This window comes from Fukomys damarensis, unplaced genomic scaffold (genome assembly GCF_012274545.1).
Source record: "Fukomys damarensis isolate Sample0158 unplaced genomic scaffold, DMR_v1.0_HiC HiC_scaffold_1, whole genome shotgun sequence".
In the NCBI taxonomy this organism is placed as follows: Eukaryota; Metazoa; Chordata; class Mammalia; order Rodentia; family Bathyergidae; genus Fukomys; species Fukomys damarensis.
The window spans coordinates 58,191,976-58,213,539 of record NW_022900913.1 but is presented as its reverse complement, the minus strand read 5'-3'; the positions used below and the strand labels follow the sequence as shown (position 1 = coordinate 58,213,539).

Here is a 21,564-nt window from a genome sequence, read left to right as displayed (position 1 = left end):
AAAAAAAAAAAAAAAAAAAAAAGAAAAAAATAAATATAATTTCTTGAGGCATTTATGAAATTGCACATTTCCTGGAGCTTGAGCAAGCTTTGCTTTTCACTTGACGAATCTTCTCTGGAAAAGATGAGATTACATTATTGATTAACAGCTAATATTTTTAAGCACTTGCGATATGCCAGTCACGGTTCTCATTTAATCCCACACCACCCTGTCAAATCGATGTTTTTATGTCCTTCTGTAATCAATGGGCGTGAACACTGGTACAAGGAGGTCACGTTCCCAGACACTCCGTGCTGCAGGTAGGATCCCTTCCATTCTGTGTCTGAGTGTGGCACCTTCACCAAATCTCCAGAGGACACTTTCATAGGAAAGACAGAGGTTGTGGGGAACCTCAGCATTAGGAGGATGACCCCCAGAGGCTAGGTCTCATCCACACTGCCGGAAGGACCGCTAGACCTGTGGGCTGATTCACTTGAGTTCTCATCTCCAAATGAAACTGCATCAGGCAAGAAACACAATGGCAGCTGCCCCTCAACCTAGCTTCTGAGGTTGTGATTCCATGAGATTATAACACCAACTCATTTCTTACGTTTTCAGAGTATCTTTCCTGACAATATGATCAGTGATTTTGGCAGAGTGATTTTAGCAATAACTTCAGCTGACAAGCAGCCTGTTTGCCTCTTTCTTTCTTTTTTCCCCTTTCTTTCTTTCTCTTCCTATTTTCTTAGCCTTGAGGTAACATTTTAAAATCTACCAACTTGCAGTGAGTCACAACAGGGGCAATACAGGCTTTGTGAGCAAGACAATTCTTAAGTGTCCAGAGCAATATTATAACACGGGAGGTGGTTTAGCTTCTGCCCCATCCCACCTACCCACCCCACACATGCAGAGAAGCAGAAAATCCTGCACTTTTCCAAATGCCCGGCAGGGGGCTGACACTGAGAGCCACCTGGCTAAAATATGACTGACCAGTGTCACCCAGCTCAGCCACGGAAGGAGAAGCCCCTTCCACGGCTCCACATTCTTCAGGGGTCTCAGTTAACAGCAGCTGGGACTGCCGCTGTCTTGGTGCTGCCCTCCCCACTGTCGCCTACCATAAAGGAGCTACTGTTTGTGCAAGGCTGGGACTCACCGGCCAGTTCTGGGAAGCCTGCGCGCACCAGCTCTGCATACAGATGTTTGCTGGGCTCAAGCTGTGTCATCAGGGCCCCATGCAGCCAGATGAGCAGAGCCCTGTGGCCATGTTCACGGAAGCTTTTGTTTCCTACACCAGGCACAAGAGATGTGAGGTGGAACACTGTGAACACAATTGCAACTTGTCCACTCCTGTTCTGACAGCTCAGAGCCCAATGACGAGCAGAAACCCTTCCCATTTCCCTCGTGGCCAAGGCTTCATGATGACTGGTGTTTGCACCCAGGGCATGCAAAAGGGACTGAACCACTGAGGACAAACTGAAGGAGATACGGATCTCTTCTGCAAAGTTTAAGTGGTGCTGCACAGACCATGTGTCTCAAACTCAAAGTGCCTATTTCAGCTGGGCGTGTACCTAATCCCAGCACTTTAGGGGCTGAGACAGAAGAAAGATGGCAAGTTTGAGTCCAGCCAGGGTATCTGAATGACTAAGATTCTTTCTCAAAATAAAACATTTTTAAAGGGCTGGGTATACGCCAAGTCCCTGGTTTCAATCCCCGGGACCACAAGAGCAGAGCACTGTCTCAACTAGGCATCTTGCCAAAGTGCAGATTCTGATTCAGTTGGTCTAGAGTGCGATCCTATGTGTTTCACAAGCTCCCACAGGCTATTGCTACTGCTGCAGGTGATCCGTAGGTCATACTCTTAAACAGTGGGCCTGTGCCATTCTGCCACCAGTGTCAAGGAAGCCACTCCAATGCAAGCCTGCAACTCCCCAGTCAGATCAGGGAGATTCTTCTAGCAAACACGCCCCAAGTGCCTGGCCCTGGAAGATGCTGAGGGAGCTGTCAGGACGGGGCGACAGAGGAACCACTGTCACTCCCGCCAGCATTCACTGTGACAAACACAGGACCAGCCCCTTTGCAGAAGCAGAGAGAGGCCACAGAGGGGGCCTGAGCTCCAAGGACAGGAGGAAGTGTGCTGCTTGAGTGTTAGAGGGGCATCAGGGAGAGGACGCTGCATGCAGGAAGCGGGTGCTCTAGCTTCTGTTCCTCTCCTAAACTTGACAAACTACCATATTTCCTTAACAATAAGCCCTAACGTGATGTTTCAGGGTGTTCGTAACATAAGCCTGATGAGCCCCAGTTAAGACTGTCAGCCAGATGGACACATTCGGTATGTCTATCACAACACATGACAGATGTGTGTAATTATAAAATAACAATATTAATATATAATTACATATGAGAAATAATATTGACATTAATACTTAAATGGTAATGTAAATTATAGTTATTTGTAAATACCCAAGCAGTCAGTCACCTTTGGATGAGAGGTGAACTCCTGTGTAAACAGAAGAACTCAAGATTGACTGCTGCGTGACCAGTCAGAGAAGAGGCACAAAGCACAAATAAAGTGCACACTTGACAAGGAACAGACATGGCTGTGTCTAATATGAATCTTCATAATTCAATACACCATGTGTTGTAACAGATGTACTTAACGCATTGTGTGAAATAAAGACATTTTTTCTGAATTTGGGTGCCTGCAATTTTTTGTCACTTTTCTGTGAACCATAATTCTTTTTTTGGTAGGAGGAAGTTTAAACAGGGTCTCTCTATGTAGTTCAGGCTGACTTGACCTCACTATGTAGCCCAGGCTGGCCTTGAACTCATGACAATCCTCCTGCTTCAGCCTCCAGAATGCTGGAATTACAGGCATGCACCGCCACACCTGACTTCTGGACCATTATTCTTTCTTTTTTTTTTTTTTTTTGTAGTTGAGACTGACCTGAAACTCACAATGTAGCCCAGGCTGGTCTTGCCTCAGCCTCCCGAGTGCTGGGATTCCAGATGTGTGCAACCACACCTGGCTGGACCATCGTTCTTGGATCATTATCATTATTATTGTTACTCTTTGCTATTGACTTATTTATTTCCTCTTTTTTTTTTTTTTTTTTTTTTTTTGGTACCGGGGTTCAAACTCAGATCTTTGAGCTTGCGAGGCAGGTGGTGGAACCATTGAGCTAAGTCTCTGTCCCATCGTTCTTAACTGTCATCACTTTTGTTGCCACTCCTGTCTCCTAAATCTTCAATTAACACCTGATTTACCAGAAACTTGGTGAAGCTCAGCCTGCAAGAGGTTGTGACCTGAGTGAAGAAGTCGCAGATAAAATCACTGACGGCGGTGTTGCCAATGCACTAAGGGCAGGCTACGTGGACAAGATGCCCTCATTTAAGGGTAGCTCTACTGCTGGACACAAGATTGGGGCCAACAGTTCTACAGGAAATGGAGTCACAAGAAATTCAGGCCAGAATTCAGGAGTTAGAGAGTTATGATGATATTCCAGAAGATGACATGACTATATTTGAATAAATGTAGATTTTTGTACATGAATAAATGCTTAAATGAATAAATATGGATTGTCACACATGAATAAATGTATATTATTATATATGAAAAATAACACATCCCATGAAAAGAATCCTTATTGCATCTTTGGAGCAAAAACTAATATAAGACCCAGTCTTATTTTCAGGGAAATATAATAATTTTTCCTCAGTGCCACTGACAGGTCACTCATTTGCTCAAAAGCCCACAACTGATAGAATTGGATTGTGTATGCAACGTTGCCGTGCCAGCCAGGTTATGCTCTCCATGGAGTATGCACATAGCTTACAGTTGATGTGGGGAGATCTCTCCCAGGAACCTCATAAGGTTCTGAGGGTTCCTTGTCTTTTGCAGTATTGGGGATTGGACCTGGCCCTTGTGTATGTGAGTTCAATGGCAGAACCACAGTCCCATGCCCCCCGGATGCTTCCATACAAAATACAAGCAAACCATGGAACCTCTTATGGTTCATCCTAAAGAGACACTTTAGGGTCGGGGATTTAGCTCAGTGGTTCTGCCACCTGCCTCCCAAGCACAAGGTCCCAACTTGGATCCCTGGTATCAAAAAAAAAAAAAAAAAAAAAAAAAAGAGAGCAAGAGAGAGACTTTCATATGAACAAGTGCAACACAGTCTATTGCAGACATTAAATACTGACTGGTTCCTGCAAAGGTTTCTGTCACTTTATTAAGATTCTCTTTTGTGGCTAATTAGGAATATATTATTCTGTGACTCTCTGGAAAATTGGAGATGCCTTTGGGAATGTAACATACCTGCAGTGCACATGGCAGCAGGATGAGGGGAATTTTAAAGTCTGTCAGTTAAATCTTCATGGAGTAGACTAGGAGTGTGGCTCAGAGATGGAGCATTTGCCTACCACACATATGGCCTAAGGTTCAAACTACAACATCACACACACACAAAAAAGCTAAGGGACCTAGGTGATCTGACCTCACTAATTCTGCCAGCCAGAGTCCAGCTGAAATGACTCAGAATCACCTAACCCACAGGTTCCTCTGTATCCCCCTTTGTCTCTCGTGGGACAGCCAACTCCGACCAAGCCACATCCTGCAAGCACCTCTTTCCCCTTTCCCTGGTTGAAGGGATCCCTCCTGGAGTGGAGACCCTAAATAATGAGCCTTTTGACTGCAGAGTAAGTCCATTGACCACAGGACAATTACAGGGGACAGGAGAAATTAGGCTGGCTTCCCAGTGGCATGCCCAACTGTTAAGTCCTTGCTTCCTTGGTGTCCACTCAGTTGGGAACTTTAGTTCTTTTTAGGCTAAAGGCCACCTTTTCAACACAGCTCAATAGAAGTACTCATCCTTTGCAAACTTCAGTTTACTGCAGACTCTAGTGAGTTTAGTTTTCTGCAGAGTTCCCAATCCCTAAGCTAACTGTTCCCATGCCGGGGCTCCCCCGGACTCCATTGCTTCCTGTGAGCACCGGGAAGGTCCAGAAAGGACTGCTGCACCTCATACACTGCCCACTCCAGCAGGCCACACTCACCTGTCCACTGCTCCTCAATGGCTCTAATCTGGTCATCTGTGAAGTCCCACGAGCGAGCCAGCCTCTGCCACTGGTCGGCCTTCAGCTGACGGTATGCGAGGTTCCAGAGGACCGTGCGGATGTGCCTGGTCTGCAGACTGTGGTCTTGCTTGAAAGTCAGAGCAGCTCCTGCTGATGCATCCTCTGGATGCTTCTAAATTGAAAATGATTGCATTAGATTACTCCAGACAAGCCAGCTCACTGCCTTACACAGAGTATATGTGCTTTTCAGACCCCACCAGGAAGGTGGTGTCTGCAGCTGTTTTCCTGAGCTCTCTATCACTGTTTGCCAGACAAGATGGAGACAAGTGTCTGAAATAAAAAGCTCAGGGACCCTCTGTCAGACACAGAAAATAAGGGATTTTGCAGTATAGTGCTCTGTGCTGCTGACTGAAATATGCACACTCCAGAAAGGAAATATCGCAACAACTTTTTTTTGTACTAGGGATTGAACTCAGGACCCTGCTCTTGTGAGGCAGTCAGCAACACCACTGAGCTAAATCCCCAGCCCCATCACAATAATTTTAACATAAATTTCATAAAGTCCCTTCTTCTTCTTTTGTGTATTTGACTTTCTCATACCAAAGCTCCAGTGGGACCCAGGCTACACAGGCTTTGAATGAGACCCAGTGCTGGCTCCTCAAGTCAAGAAACCAGGAGCCTAACTCCAGGGGGGAAGGAAAAGAGGTGCTTGAGGGAGTGGGGAGGACTGGAGCAGGGAAATCACTGGTTTCAAACTCTGCAGCCAGGTTCAGCCTGATAGCACTTTGCCAGGGTTAGCAACTTGTTTTTTGGCTTCTGGAAGTTTCCTTTGGTCCACATTAGAATAGGAATGGCAGACATGAAATGCCTGTAATTGGTTTTTTGTTTTTTGTTTTTTGTTTTTTGTTTTTTTGAGACAGGGTCTCACTATATAGTTGAGACTACCCTGGAACTCACTATGTAGCCCAGGCTGGTCTCAAACTAACAGGGATCCTCCTGCCTCAGCCTCCCGAGAGCTAGGATTACAGGCATGCACCACCACGCCCGGCTGCCTGTAATTGTTTTAGAGACTGTGAAGGACAGGTCTTCAGCTTTACTTTCATAGTATCCAGCTCTGAAGAAATCCTAAGAAAGGTTGACAATGGAAAGACCCAAGAAACACAGGAGCTGTGGGCCCCTCACCTCTGCCCCTCACCCCATCTCCTGAAACAACAGTGAATCCACCAAAATATCCACACCACAGGATAAAAAGTGCATTCTTGCACCATAGCATCTGTATTTCTTAGGGAAACTTGTATGTCTCATGCATCCTGGGATTGGGCTGGGTAGACAGACCCTCAGCCTCCACAGGAAAGCACAGAACATGTCCATGTGGGTGGAAGCGTTAGTTTCTCTGCCACAGCCCTGAATGATGTGCAGGTCCATTTGGGCTTGTGGAGTCACAGGGCCAAAATTGGCGATTAAAAGGATATACGCCAAATTTTAAGAAGCCCTTTTGCTTCTGAATCGCTGAATTTAATGATGAAAGACTGAGAGACTAAATATATACATATATGTATATATTTATATATATATATGCATGAACAGAAGGTAGATATAAGAAAGAAATTTTAAATTATATCTTTAATCTTTTGGGGGGAACCATTTTATTTTAGGCAAGGACATAAGCTTGTCTGATGAACAAAGATGATTTAAAACAATAATAAATGCACTTGGTAAACATATACATATAAAAGCTATACATATATTAAAAAAACAAATCTCCCCCCACCTCAGACCTCAAAACTCCAGCTGCCACCAGGGTCAACAACACTCACCATTTCTGGGGGCCTCCGTCAGCTACATTTATACATTATATAGTTTTCAAAGTTTATCTAACCCTTATATGTTAGAGATATGTTAGGAAAGAGGGATGATTCATTTGTTGGAAAAGTCACTTACTCTTATCAAGCCAAAAGAACCTAAGAATGTACTATGCAGTAAAAATAGAGCTAATGAATGCTTCCAGTTTCAGAGAAGATGTGGAGGCAACAGATTAAAAAGCAAATGAAAAAGGTGGAACTTAATAAAGCAGCCTTCAAGAAAATACAGTAATGGTTTTAGAAAATGAGCATAAAGATACAGAAAAACCATGGGGAAATGGAGGAGGAGGAACAATGGAAATAAGAGGAAGGGGAAGAAAAGGAAAGAGATAAGTCGAGCTCTGTTAAAAAAATGTTTTATAGGCCAAAAAAAAAAGGTGTTGCGTGCGGAGGATGGTGTGGCCTTTAGAAGACTCGGAGAGACACAGCCACAGAGCAGCGACCTGGTCAGGGGTGAGCTGGTGAGGCGGGGACAACGCAGTGGCTCCTGGGTAGTGGAAAAGCCCTGTGACAGTTGCACAGAGATCAAATCGCCTGCTGACACATGTCACGGAGTGTGTTCTTGTTGCTAAGCAACCTATGGTTGTAAGTCCACAGTACTGAGCCATTTAAACAGAGGCATAGACAGTAAACGTCTTTCATTTAAAGGGAATTTCCCAGAGTGGGCCAAGTGGACAGCAAGTCAGGCTCCCAGTTCCCCCGGGGCAGACACCTGCACAAGGGGGGCCTGAGTTCTGGTGCTGGCACCCTCTTGGGGAGAGCAGTCCTGCAGCCCAGGGCCAAGAGGATGGAATCACTCTACCCTGAGGCTGGTGCTGGCACCTTGCCTGGGGGCACAGACCAGGATTGGGGTATTGGGGTGGTCAGGGGTGGTAGTTCTTACCAGAAGAGTGGCAGATACCAGAGGAAATAACCATGAAAGAGAGGCCAAAAATTGACTTAGAAACAGCTTTTATGTGTTCTCAGATAAATAAAATTTGATCTCAGCCATGATGCTCCGAGAACCACCCCAGGGGTATGGTGGAAACGGCAGGACCATAAAAAGCCTTTCTACCACTCCCTGGAGCCTCTGGCAGCAGAGGTGCCCGGATACTGCAGGGCAGAGCACACAGCCCAGCCACACTGCAGGAGCTGGCACGAGAGGCCCAAGAGCTGACAACTGGAGGAGGAGGGGGCTCCGGCTCAGCTGAACCCCATACCCTGACAGAGAGCTCCCACAGAGCCCACCCGCCCAGAAGTCCCGCCCAGAGGAGACAGCCTCACCTCTCTCCAGGTGCGGTACCTCTCTGCTTTGATGAGCATGTCCACAACCAGGCTGTGGCTGCCCCTGGCGGCCACGGCCAGCGCGGTCCTGCCTTGCTAAAAGTGAAGCAGACAAAAGGGTCGGTGGTGTTGCTGGTAGTGAAGACAAGCACCTTGGTTCTGATCTTGATTCCAGCACTTCCTCTGTTGGGTGAACCTAGGCCACTAGGCAGTGGGGAGGGCCATGTGGCAATGCAGAGCAAGCCCTTAGGCAGGAGCCATTCCTGATGTTTCCCAGCCTCCCCTGTGGCCGGGTTTATGGTTGATACTCTGGTCAGTGGAAGGGACCATGCAAGTTCTGGGATGTGTCTTTGAGGAGAAGAGAGACGCATTTTCCCTCCACTTTTGCTCTTTCTGAGTGGAATGCTGATACGATGGCAGGAGCACGAACAGCCAGCCACTTTAGACCAGCAAATGAAATGTTTTGAGGAGGGTGGAGTAATATGAAAAAGGCTGTGTCTTAATAAAAATAGTATCGAGCTGGAGATTTAGTTCAGTGGTTCCTCAGCCTGTCACACAAGCACAAGGACCTGAGTTCGATCCCTGGTACCAAAATAAATAATAATAATAATAATAATAGTAATAATAATAATAATAATAATAATAATAATAAATCAACAATGACAACACAACTTACTTCATAGCCTACAGTTCAGCTAACTAGATTCCTACCTAGAATTTTTTTCCTATTTTAACACAAGCAGAATGAGCAAAAAGGGCTATTTGGACATAATTTAGAATCTGTATTGCCTAGAGTCCATACGCTGTCTTACACAAACTATCAATTTTCATTGGATGGCTGCAGCTCAAAGCCAGAACACACAACTTTACAAACAGTATCCCCTACTCTACACAGTGCATGGCTTCTATATGTACATGTCTTCTGGAACAAAGGATGATAGTTTTCCTTTGCTTTTCAAACAGTCCTAAGATTGTGCTCAGGTACCCCGCAGATAATTAAAATGAATGGTCAGAAATAACTCCAGAAGTTTCCTATCTTAGGACCTGTCTTTTTGCCCTTAAGGATGCAGAAACATAACTGATAATTCTGTTGCAGGGCTGGGTACTGCCCAGGAGCACAATTCCCACAAACACAACCGATCCAGCTGACAGTCCAGGCGCTACGGCCCAGGTGGGCTGGGAAATTAGGGTTGAAAGTAATCAACCTCTAATCAAAAGAGACAGTAATGAAATTAGGAAGAACTGCATTTTACAGGCATTTAGCAAGCCTCTAATTGCATGCTGTCTAAATTCTGGCGTGTAAAGCCATTTGAATCTACATAATTAGCCTATTTTGGGAAAGCAACATTCTGAAAGGCAGAGTTTCAGAATGAGAAAACTGTCCTGATGATATGCACTGGAGTGAAAGGCTGACACTTTGACCCTAGACAGTGAGAGGAGGTGGACAGGAGACCCTGTGAACTTCCTGAAACTCAGGCCCAGATGGGAGTGGTGGCACACGCCCTATCATCCCAGCACCCAGAAGGCTGAGGCAGGAGGATTGGAGGATCACCTGCAAGTTCAAGTCCAGCCTGAACTACATAACGGGACCTTATTTCCAAAAACAAGAAAAGAACCTCAGGCCCCAAAGGCAGGCCTCCAGGAAAGTAAAATGTACAACTTTGCTCTTTCATTTTTTTCTTTCATTTAGAATGAAATGTGTTCATAGAAACACTTATCTTTAGTAAAAATAGTGGAAGTGGGTAAGAAAATGTAGTTTTAATTTATTAATTAATAGAGCCCTGCCTGGGGAACTTCAAGACTTAGCAAGGGTCAGTCTCAAAATATAGAAAGGCCTGGGCAGCGGGCATGGTGACACACATCTCTATTTCTAGCATGCTGGTAGGCTGAGGCAGGAGGGTCACAAGTTGAAGCCCAGCCTGGGTAACTTAGTAACCTGACAAGACTCTGGCTCACAGTTAAAAATTAAAAAGGGCTCAATGGGAAGGCAATTAGTTCAATTCCCAGTACTAAAAATTAAAAAAAAAAACAAACTGACATGCAGAAGGTAACATTTCTACAAATGTAAAATGTGTGATTTTGAATTAAAGTGGGGAAAATTAAGGAGGCACTGAGCTAATTAACTATGTGGGTAAAGACAAAGGAGGAAAACTGCAAGTTTGGGGCTGGGGCTATAGAGAACTTGCCAAACATGCTTGAGGCCGCAGATTCGATCCCCAGCACCAAACAACAAAAAAAGAAAAGTTAAAATTATAAATTTTATGTTATGTGTATGCTATCAAAATTAATATTTAATTAAACTAAAAAGTTCAGACACATGTACATTTATTCACCACAGCTATAGTAAAAGTGTAGGAATAACTTAACATTTACCAATTGAGATATAAGTAAATTATAATATGTCCTCGCAGCTGTTTAAAAAATAGAAACGCTCTCCATCTACTAATATGTTGACTTCCACTTGAAAAGTGTTAACACTTGGGCCAGGGATTTAGCTCAGTGGTTCCACCACCTGCCATGCAAGCACAAGGTCCTGAGTTCAATCCCTGGTACCAAAAAGAAAAGAAAAACAAAAAAAAAAGGAAAAGTGTTAACACTTTAATGTTAAGAGGAAAAGGCTAAATATAGAACAGTATTATAATTATGTCACCATTGTTTTAAAAAAATGAAATGATGGATTCAATGTTTGCTTGTGTATGTATAAAGAACTCCTGGAAGGAACAGAAGAGATTTATAATAATAATGGGTCCTTCTGGAACCTGTGGGAACCAGGTAAGTAGGGACAACGGTGGATGAAAAATTTGACTGTAAGACATATACATATATACTGTATATATATAATTTGTATATTTAGACCATGTACATCTGCTACCTTTAAAAACATTTAATGGATACTTTGAATCTTAAAACACATTTGTTAGAGTACAAATTCTTATTGACATACCTCAATCAAAATTGGGATGTTTTCCTGTCTACAAAAATGCAGTCTCTCTGGTTTGTGCCTGTGTCCCACAGGCACTGCTAAGACGGCGGGTCATGCTCGCAGCACCATCTCAGCAGCAGAGAGAGAAAGCGGTGGTTACCTGATCAACAATCTTCAAATCACAGCCCGCCTTCAGCAGGGTTTCCACCAGCTCCACATTTCCAAGATCAGCAGCCACGTGCAGAGGGGTTCGCTGCCTCTGCCACGGTAAGTTTTTAAAATGTAATAGAGACACATGAAGGAGGGAAAAATGTCCTTGCACAGTGAAAAGACAAAGGGGAAGCTGAGGTGTACTACATGGGCTTAAGTGGAAATACACAGATCATGTATTGTCACATGGGCAGAGGGGACAATCACTGCAGTATTATTCATAATAGTGAAACATCATTTTCTGCAATGAGACCTGAGATAAAGTATGCCACATCTATAAATGAGAATCAGAGGCAACCATTAAAAACTGTTTCTGAGCTGGGTACAGTGGCTCACACCTACAGTCCAGCTTCTCAGGAGAATGAGGCAGGAGGATCATTGGAGCCCAGAAGCTCAAGGCCAGCCTGGGCAATATAGTCAGACTCATGTCACACCGAAAAGGGGAGGGGAAGGAGGAAGTGGGGGGAGAAAAAAGGGTTGAGTGTGAGGTACCTAGAGTAGTACAGACAGGAGGAAGAAGGGTGGCAGCCAGAAGCTGTGGAGAAGGGAGTTGGGGGAAAGCTATTGATTAGTAGGTATGGAGTCACACTTCGGGAGGATGAAGCAAGTTCTGGCTGGGTGCAGTGATGTACAACTATAATCCTAGCTACTCAGGAGGCTGAAGCAGGAGGATCACAAACTGGAGGCCAGCCTGGGCAACTCAGTGAGACCTAGTCTCAAAATAAAATTTTCAAAAATCAGGCAAGGGCTGGGGACCTCTGTGGCGGAGCATTTGCCTAGCATGCATGAGGCCCTGGATTCAATCCCTGTTACCACACACACACAGAGTTCTGGAGATGGACAGCGAAGATGATCGCCCACAACGTGAATGCAGCATGAAGGTAATTGGTGCCACAGGACTGCAGAGTTAAAATGGTCATTTTCATGCAGTGCTTATTTTACCACAAAATATGATTTCAAAAATTATTTTTACAAGTGAAAAAATATTTGATGTAACATTAAAAAACCTTACAAGACAACAACACTACAACCAGCTGAGCTTAATTAATTTAAAAATACACATGGAGAAAGAGAAGGAAATAGATAAAGAGCGTTAACAGCAGCAATGTCTAGATGGAGGAATGAGTGGTTACTGCTGTCTCCTTGATTCCCATGTTATAATGCATGAAGGAGGCCAGGACTCCTGCTTTCTTTCTGGAGTAGTCCTCCTATCAAAGGGTGAGTGTTTCAAAAGAAAGATGTGAAATCTCAAGAATCTCTCATAAGGAAGCTCCCACCAGAAGGAAGGCTGGTGTGAAGACATTTCTCAGCTCTCGGGACACAAAGGAGCCTTGGCAGTGATCTAGCCCAGACCCGCAGCCAGAGAGGGGAAGCAACCTCGCAGGGTCACACAGCTGAGTGATGGCATGAACCCTGCAGTCTTCCCACCCGAGTGCAGGGCCGACTCTCTGGAAGAGCCAGCATGATTAAGTGAAAAGCATTTATTACAGCTCCAGCTGCAGGCTCTGGGGCTCATCGTCTAAAATTCAGTACAATGAACCTACGGACGGTATACCAACGTGGAACACAGGCACAAGCGTAATACAACAGATACCAAGGTTTCACTATGTAGCTCAGGCAGGCCGGCCTCTAACTCGCAGCAATCCTCCTGCTTCAGCCTCCTGTTGAGATTACAAGCATGCACCACCATGCTTGGCAATCTCATGCTGACAATTCTGTTTTAAGTTTAGAAGACAGGTAACCAAGATATTAAAAACTGTTATCTTGCCGGGGATTTAGCTCAGTGGTTCCGCCACCTGCTTCACAAGCGCAAGGTCCTGAGTTGGATCCCCGGCAACAACAACAACAAAAAAAGAGAATTATCTTTCTCTATAAATATGCTTTTTTTTTTTTAGTATATTTATGTTCTTATTTTGTATGCAAAATGTGAATTTTCTTATTTTACATGTGTATTCTTGGTCTAACCAAAAAGCTTGAGGTGATAAATGGTTGGCAAGCCTAACGAATGCTCCTTCCCAAGAGGAGATCTAAGCAGTTTTATGAAAACCAAAGTCAGGTGAGCATAAGGCTCTGTGTATTTAGCAAAGATTCTACCTACTAAGAAAAGACTTAGGGCATTAGCAGAGTTGAATATGTGAATTTATTTAATCACCAGAGGATGAGATCTCTACCCCTAAGTTCTGGGATAGTGAAAGACATGAAACAGGAGGTTCCCTCAGGAGGAAGGGACAGAAGTGGAGATGAAATCCCCACTGGCTTTGGCAAAAGTCAACCCAGAGGTTGGAGCTGGAGTCTGTTTCTGGGTTTACAGAGGAGGAAATGGGGCCACAAGTTGGACGAGGACAGGCAGGCCCAGCACCTCCCCCTACTTCCCTGGAAGAGAGCAGAGAGGTCATGACACAGGGGACAGTGCCTGGCTCTCAGCTTGCTGTGGTCCTGCCTCCCACTGCCTTTTCCAGCCAGTGATAATGGCTCTTATGAAGCAGTTGATTTTGCCCCAGCAGGTTGAATTCCTGATGACTGTTGTACTCCAAGAGGTCTCTTTCGGCTTTGGGCAAAGGAAGACACATTTACAGTCCACGATGCAGAAGGCAGCTTCCTTCTTATGCAGAAGGGGCCCCTTAGGGGACTCATGGGGAGAAGCTTCAGACTTAGAAACAATGATCATCTCCTCTGAGCAACTGCTTAGCAAAAGTGCCAACTAGGCCTGTTAGGTGTGAACAAGATTCCTTCAAGCACGGCTGAACCCTACCTGTGCCTCTAAAACAGACCCAGTGGGGATGGGTGAAGGTTACAGGAGAAAAGGGGGAATGAGAAGAGTAAAAGGGCACCTTGAACTAGATCAGAACTCCCAAGAGCACACAGAGTGTTGAAACAAGAAAACAGGCTCTCCGGGTTCTGATTTGCCTGACTTACCTGATCTAAGACATCAGTGTTGTGCTGGGCACTTAATAAGCTGTTTACAACAGCTATGTGGTTGTTGCTGACTGCTAAATGAAGAGGGGACTCCTTAGGCTGCAGAAGGAGAGAAAAATTTCAAATCCAAAAGATTCTGGCTTCTCCATTGAAATCACAAAGCAACCCATTTGTGCAGATACTGTGTGGATTTCCCATTGAACTCCCAGATGCTGGAAATGTCTGCCACAATGGCAGGCCCTGCAGTCTATCAGGGGACCGGTGTCCCTCCGCATTTATTCAGGGGCAGATTCTTGTGTTCAGCTTTCCTCTCCAGAATCCAGCCACGAGTATCCACTGTGAGACCAAAGCAAAAGGGGCCTAGGAGCCAGTGCTCTAACCCCCTCCCATTGTGGCTGTAGCCCCGACCTTTGTTCTAACCCTGGCCTAGGAATGTAAGGCAATCTTGTACTGTTTGAAGTCCAGATCACGATTGACGTGTAAGTTAGTGGCTCTAGACTACGAAATAAAATCTGTACCATACATAGATATCCCAAGTTAACTGTCAAACTGTTTGCTCATCCGGAATGTCTTGGTGGCCTTTGAAACATCCTATAGGCATCTGTTAATCATCGATGTGTGACTCCAGAGTACGTGACTGCTTACCATCTATGATGGTCAGCAGAACCTTGACCCTTGACCCCTTGCCCACTTGCTGTGCTTGTAATCCACACCCCTTGTCTTTAAAAACTGTGCAAACCCCTGAGCTGGTGCCTCTGTGAGCCAGCAATTTGGTTCCAAAACTGCTGTCTGGCCAGACTAATAAAGGTCTGTTTTCCAACTAGTTCTGTGTGTTCCTTCCTGGGTGTCTCTTGCTGCTTGTCAAGCTCCCGGAGCCTCACTGAGCTATAGATCTCCCAGCATCTTGGAGGCCCTTTGGGCTGTTCAAGGCTCCCGGAAGTAAGTCCCTGGGTCTTGCATCCGGAGCCCTTACTGGCTATAGGACTCAGCATTGTAAAGGCCCTTTCAGCTGTTCATGCTCCTCAGAGTGAAGCCTTCTGCAGCCAGTTCTCTTTCTTCTCCTCTGTGGATAAATCAGGTCTTCCCGGCCACACTCTCCTGAGAGCCTCTAGGTCCTTCTTCCAGCCTGGCTGGAACCCACCTGCTCTGTAACACACTAGGCATCAGCTCCACGCAGCTGCCCTGGTGCACTGAGGCAGGAGAGGAAACCGGGCTCCAGGAGGAGGGAAGGCAGCTGCCAGGGGGAAAGAGGCAAAGAAGCAGCTAAGGCTTGAGAGAGAGGTGCGGGGCACCCAGGGTGGACGTATCACTTGGGCCCATTCAGCACTCTCATAATGGTTCTTTGTACACATCCCCAACAACTGATGCTCTGTTTTAAATGCTAGGTTAACTACTGGCTGTGCAGGAACAGTATTCACAGTAATCCTAGGACTCTGGCAACTCCCCTTTATGCAAGGGGCAAAGAGCCAGGACTCCCCACAGAGTGAAGAAGTGCAGAGAAAGGGCTTGAGCCCAGGCCTTCAGGACCCCAACGTCTGCACCAGCCTCCTCCTGAGGACAAAGAGACAGAGGGAAGAAAAGTGCAGTGCACAGGCCAGAGTGTAACCAGCAAGAGAGAAAGAGAAGAGGGGCAGATAGGACAGCAGGGCTGAGCAGCCAGAGGCGGCTGAGGCCCACGGAGGAGAAGATGGCCCTGAAGGAAGTGTGGGGCTGCCTGAGGGGAAGGCAGTATGGGCCTCCTCAGTTCAGGGACAAACTTCTTCCTTGGGACATTAAGGAGGAAACTGAAGCAGACTTCCTCTTAAAGAAATGGGCCAAGACCACCCACCTTGCTGGGGTCAAGCTGCTCTTGAGAAACAGAAAGTATCTTTGGACTGACCAGGTAAGTCCAGAGCCAATTCTGCTAATTCCAGGCTCCAAAAACTATCAAACAGCATTCAAATCACATCCCTTCTTTCCAGTTTAATGCAATAAATAGTAATGGCTCAGCAAGATCAGAGGAAATAATATTCTCACAGGAGAAATGAAAATACACTGGAAAGCAGAGGAATGTTTCTTGTCTAATTCTAACACAGAGGGCCTTTGTTCATTCGACCAAAGCCAATTCAAACTTCAGAAAACCTACATCAGTATAAAGAGTTGACCTTCAAAAGAAAAAACATGCTCATTTAGGGAAAGAGGGAAAAATCACCACCCTTCTTCATATTTACAGCAGCTTTGCATTTTCCCAGGCTGATGAGATTACTACAGGGGTCTGGGCACCTACCCACCTGTGAGAAAGTTTGACTGCAGCAAGCACACATATTGAAAGCACAAAGATTTCATTTTCCTCAGGGACTTCAATGACTTTTAAAAATTCATCCGATGGATTTTATTTCTCAAGATTAAGACTCGGCCCCTAGAAGGAGTCAGCCAGCCTTTGCAGAAAGAATTTGTCCCTTGTGAAACACCTCAACCCCTACACATATCATAACGGGCATCTCCCCTGCCCAGACAGCCTCGTGGCACCAGGACCAAAGCCCCTGTTAAGTGGAACAGACTCACTTCCATCCCTTGGTGCAGCTCGATGTTCTCACTGAGAAGAAAGTTGACGAGGGACACGTGGCCATTCTGGGTTGCTGTCTGCAAAGCACTGACATTGAGCTGCGAGAGACAGAGAGGACAGAGAGGGAATCCCCATTACAACCCAATGTGCTGTCCTCATATGGTAAATAATTAGTACAATGAAGCAGAAGAGCTGGCTAGAAAAGGAAATCCAATGTTTCCAATGCTTTGGGGCACTATTACTTCAAAGTGTCTCTATTACTATTACTATTACTATTACTATTACTATTACTATTACTATTACTATTACAGTGTCACAGTCCTCAGGAACAAATATGCAATGTTCTGAAGGCGAACATTAGTGCCAATCGAGCATGGTGCCTTGCCATAATATGTCAATGAATTAGCTGTTGATTGGTTAATTATAAGATCGGCACAAAGTGTTTTCAGGTCCTCCTGATACAGGTACTGGAGGAAATTACCTTCCCAAGTGGCCGCACTGATATCCCCTGTCCCACATGCTCTGCTGCAATATGACTCTGCCACTTCTCCATCAAGAAGTGGGGTTTCTTCACTCTTTCAATCTAGGTGGACCATGTAACTGCTCTGATCAAGAGAACATGACAAGAAGACTGAGAGACCATGTGTTTGTGTTCTGGACAAAAGTCCCCACTGAGCCCCCAGCCAACAGCTGGCATCAACGACCAGGCATGTGAGTGAGGCATCTTGGATACCTAATTTAGTTAATCCTTTAAGTGACCAAAATCCTGGCTGATGTCTCTGACTGTAATCACACGACAGAGCCAAAGTAAGAATTTCTCAGCTGAGCTCAATCAATCCATTGCGAAAGTTGTCAGAATCAAAATGGAATCACTTTTTTCAAACCTTAATAAAGCCAGGAGATTGTGAAGAAAGAAATTTCATACACACATGCCTAATGATAACGGTTAAAAAAGACTACCAGAAACACAAGCTGGGACAATAGCCATGGCACTGCTACACAAACAATTCTTTTGCACAGATGTCTGCCAACAATTATGTGTAATCTGAGACCAATGCCACCCTTTTCACTAAACTTTATAGTCAAAGAGTATTCTTTCAAAATGTCTTATATAATCCTCTTCATTTTGCCTCTAAAATCTCCTCCTGGCCTCAACGTCCTTGAATAAGCTTACGGCTTACTATGACACACAGACTCCCACTGCACTGCTCTGCTCTTCCGTGCAAACTTCGTCTTTAGGGAATCTTCCTCCATATGTTATTTAGATCAACACCACAGATCCATGAAAGATAATATCATTGTTTTAAGACACTGGTTTTTCATTTAGGTGGCTCCGAAGCAATAGATAACTGGAACAGATGCTAAGAACAATCATTTTTCATTTGTCTCATTGGGATCCATTTCCATGTCTTCTAGTTTTTTGAAGCCTCCTACACCTCATCCTTTCTTTATCTTCAAAGCTGGCAGTGGTTGAGTCCTTACACTGCAATGTCTTGACCTTCTCCCCCCACACACACACACCTTAAGTGTCCCTTATGATTACCTTATGCCTATTAGATAAACCAGGAAAACTCATTAAGGTTAGTTACCTTAATTCCAACTGAAATTCTCCTTCATTATAAAACCTAACATACTCACAGGTTCCAGGGATTAAGGTGTGCATATCTCTGGGAGAGGGGGACATTGTTCTGCCTCCTACACTCTTCTACCTCTTTCTCTCTGGGAAGATAAACAAACTAGGCAATACGTATACTTACCACTTGATTCATTCCCCAAAAAATTATGGAGCATCTACCATGTGGCAAGTCCTATGGCAGGCCCTGGAGGACTGTACTGGTAAACACATCTGATGTGCTGTCTGACATTACATTCTAGTGGAGATGGACAATCCACACATCCATGGGTCGGTACACTGGTATCAATCAATCAGTAGACTAAGAATAAATCTGTTTAATATATTCTAGATTCTATTAGAAGAATAATATCAGGTAGTTATAAGTGCTACAATGGAAGTAACACACATGACTGGATGGCTGTTTTCTAGTGAGTGACCAAGAAAACTTTCTTGGATAAAGTGACATTTAGACTGAGATCAGAACGGTAAGAAGCACCTTCCCTGGGAAGGTCCGAGCCCACCTAAAGCAGAGAGAACTTCTGAACTCCCTGCAGGAATCCTCTGGCAAGAGGAGCTGTGGGAATCTGAGGCACTACAGTACAATGTGGAGGATTTATGAACTTCTAGAGGCAAATATGCAAAACCCAAAAGAAAAACTCACTGGTTTCCAAATACCAAAAGAACACCATGGAAGTGAAGTGACTAGATACTTAACTGACATACATCATTGATTGTTAAGTGTAATATTCATAAAATATTCATGACATTGCTAAACAGTTTGCCAGGTATGCAAATAGAATCCTAAGAAATAGGAGTCACTTATAAATTAGGTGAGCCTACTGTGGCCAAGTAACTGTAAAAGTAAAAATGGAAGTCTTTCAGAGTGCCGCAATTAATAGCAAAAAGAAGGGGAAAGAGAAGCAGGGAGAAGGAATGGGTAGAGAAAGAGAAAAAGAAGAAAAAAAGGGGGAAAGAGAAACAGGAAGGAGAAAGAAAGAGAGAGAAAGGGAGGAAGGGAGAAAGAAAGGTAGTTTTGGCCCTTTCTATGGTTCCCTCAGGACTAGATAGAAATAGACATATTATTATATATTTGTTATATTATTATATTAATTATGTTTAATCAGTGTTTAATGATGAACATTTTCTTTTTTTGTTTGTTTGTTTTTTGAGACAGGGTCTCACTATGTAGTTGAGACTGACCTGGAACTCACTATGTAACCCAGTCTGGTCTTGAATTCACAGTGATCCTCCTGCCTCAGCCTCCTGAGTGCTGGGATTACAGGCATGCGCCACCACGCCCAGCATGATGAACATTTTCTACATCACAATATATTTTTAATATTTATCATTATAACTCATAATAGCCAATTTTCCAAGAAATACGTGCACTAAACATTTATTTAGCCTTCTTCGATCATTCATTTACATATAAAGTATATATAATTCTTTGGCTTTTGATGGTAACTTCATCACCTTAGTGCATATAGTTAGTTTTTTCCTCCTTTTAAATTATTCCTTTAATATAATTTCCCATATGTGGTTGAAAAGTGACAAATTGCTGTTCAAAAGGGTTGTACACATATACACTTCTGCCAGCAGAATATAAGGATATACAACCTTCCCTGTTCAGCACTTTATTCTTGATTCTAGTGTTTAATTATTTGAAAAGGAATTGTTTCCATATTACGCTGATATAAAGATCTTTAAGATATCAGCAATTAAACTAAAACCCACAAAGTGCAGAGCAATATATATTTTATGATGTGGTACAATTTGTGTGGCATCATTGTGTCTTAACTCACTTTCCATGTGAATGCATGGAAAATTCCTGGAAGACTAATTAAATTTCCAGGGAGTGAAATTGAGATGAGGAGTTGGAGTAAGCCATTTCTTACCATATGCCCTTGGGTACTCTTTAAATTTTTGTCATACATTATTTTCATCGCAATTTAATACCAGTTAGAAACAAAGAAAGTAAACCACCTGAATTTATGGCCATTGCAGTGGTGAAAAGTTTCAGTACTAGAGTCAGACATGAGTTTGAATCCTTGCACTGGCACTGACTAGTTGTATCATGCTGGATGAGTTCCTTAGCTTTTCTAAATTACAGCTTTCTGATCTAAAAAAAAAAAATGAGGATAACAATATAGTCTTGAGAGTTTTAAGGCTTTTAGCACCACGACTAAATGTAAAAGTATTCTGTATTTGAAAGAAGGTACTATCCTGCCTGTTTCAGGCTCCACACTGGCCACTAGTTGTTTCACACGATAAATTATTTTCAATATCTAGTGTGTACAAGCCAGGCATGTGCTATTTGCTATATAGAAACAAAGGTAGTAAGAGTGTCTGTTTTTAAGAAGTGACAATTACTTCTTCCCTTTGCCCAAATTATTCCTCCTCCTATAAATAGGAAGAATGATATTGCTTTCGAGCAGATGTTAATGGGAGAATATCAGAGGTAAATTATTAACTCTTAAGCAAAACCAACCATATTATAAACATTAATTCTAAAAAATCCCAGTGAATGAGTAATGCAGGACCAGATTTCCTAAAGAACATTCTACATCCCCTCCCTGTGTAGGTAAACATTGACCAGAGCACATACTTTATTTGGAATGTTGATATCACTTCCTGCTGCCAGTAGCACTTTACTGCATTCTTCATGACCTCCTGCAACAGCTAAAAAGAATGGCGTTTCTCCATTCTAAAAAGGGGGAAAAAAATTAGTAATTGCCCCTTGTCATGGAATTAAATTACTTTAATAAACAGCATGCTTTCACTATAACTTTTGTACATTACTCTTGATAATGGATAGCACTACTGAACATTTGTGCATCAATTTATACTGCCAAGACTATATGCTTTGATCCAATGAAATCATACTGTAATCCTATAAGGTGAGAGTTATTATTATTATCCTCATTTTACAGATAAGGAAACTAAGCCTCGGCTGAAAAGTGGCAAAGCTAGGAAGTAAGTCAAGTTGTTTGGCATCAAATCTTGCACTCTGCCATTTTGCTGCCTCTTTTCATTGTCTCTGTGATGTTGTTAACCTTCATTAGTCTTTCCAGCAAACATGTATTAGACTGTATGAATTGCCCACAAGGAAACAACAACCTGATAAGAAAGATAATCTTGGAAATAACAAATTATAATACATAAACTATAAAACATGCAA

At 43.7% G+C, this 21,564-nt stretch overlaps 1 protein-coding gene across 2 annotated transcripts in view; it reads right to left on the bottom strand.

The window, feature by feature from the left end:
• Nucleotides 1–6: 6 nt before the first annotated feature.
• Ankdd1b (ankyrin repeat and death domain containing 1B) overlaps nt 7–21,564 on the bottom strand; it is a 56,418-nt gene continuing 34,860 nt past the window's right edge. The window contains exons 8-15 of one of the 2 annotated variants that reach the window (XM_010619120.3): nt 20,992–21,090; nt 16,771–16,869; nt 14,227–14,325; nt 11,261–11,359; nt 8,178–8,273; nt 5,032–5,224; nt 1,133–1,264; nt 7–114 (exon numbers count right to left, since the gene is read on the bottom strand). In XM_010619120.3, coding sequence (XP_010617422.1) covers nt 53–114; nt 1,133–1,264; nt 5,032–5,224; nt 8,178–8,273; nt 11,261–11,359; nt 14,227–14,325; nt 16,771–16,869; nt 20,992–21,090 — 879 coding nt within the window. In that variant the 3' untranslated portion in view covers nt 7–52. The remainder of the gene's footprint in view (nt 115–1,132; nt 1,265–5,031; nt 5,225–8,177; nt 8,274–11,260; nt 11,360–14,226; nt 14,326–16,770; nt 16,870–20,991; nt 21,091–21,564) is intronic. The other variant, XM_033761480.1, reaches the window with a different exon arrangement.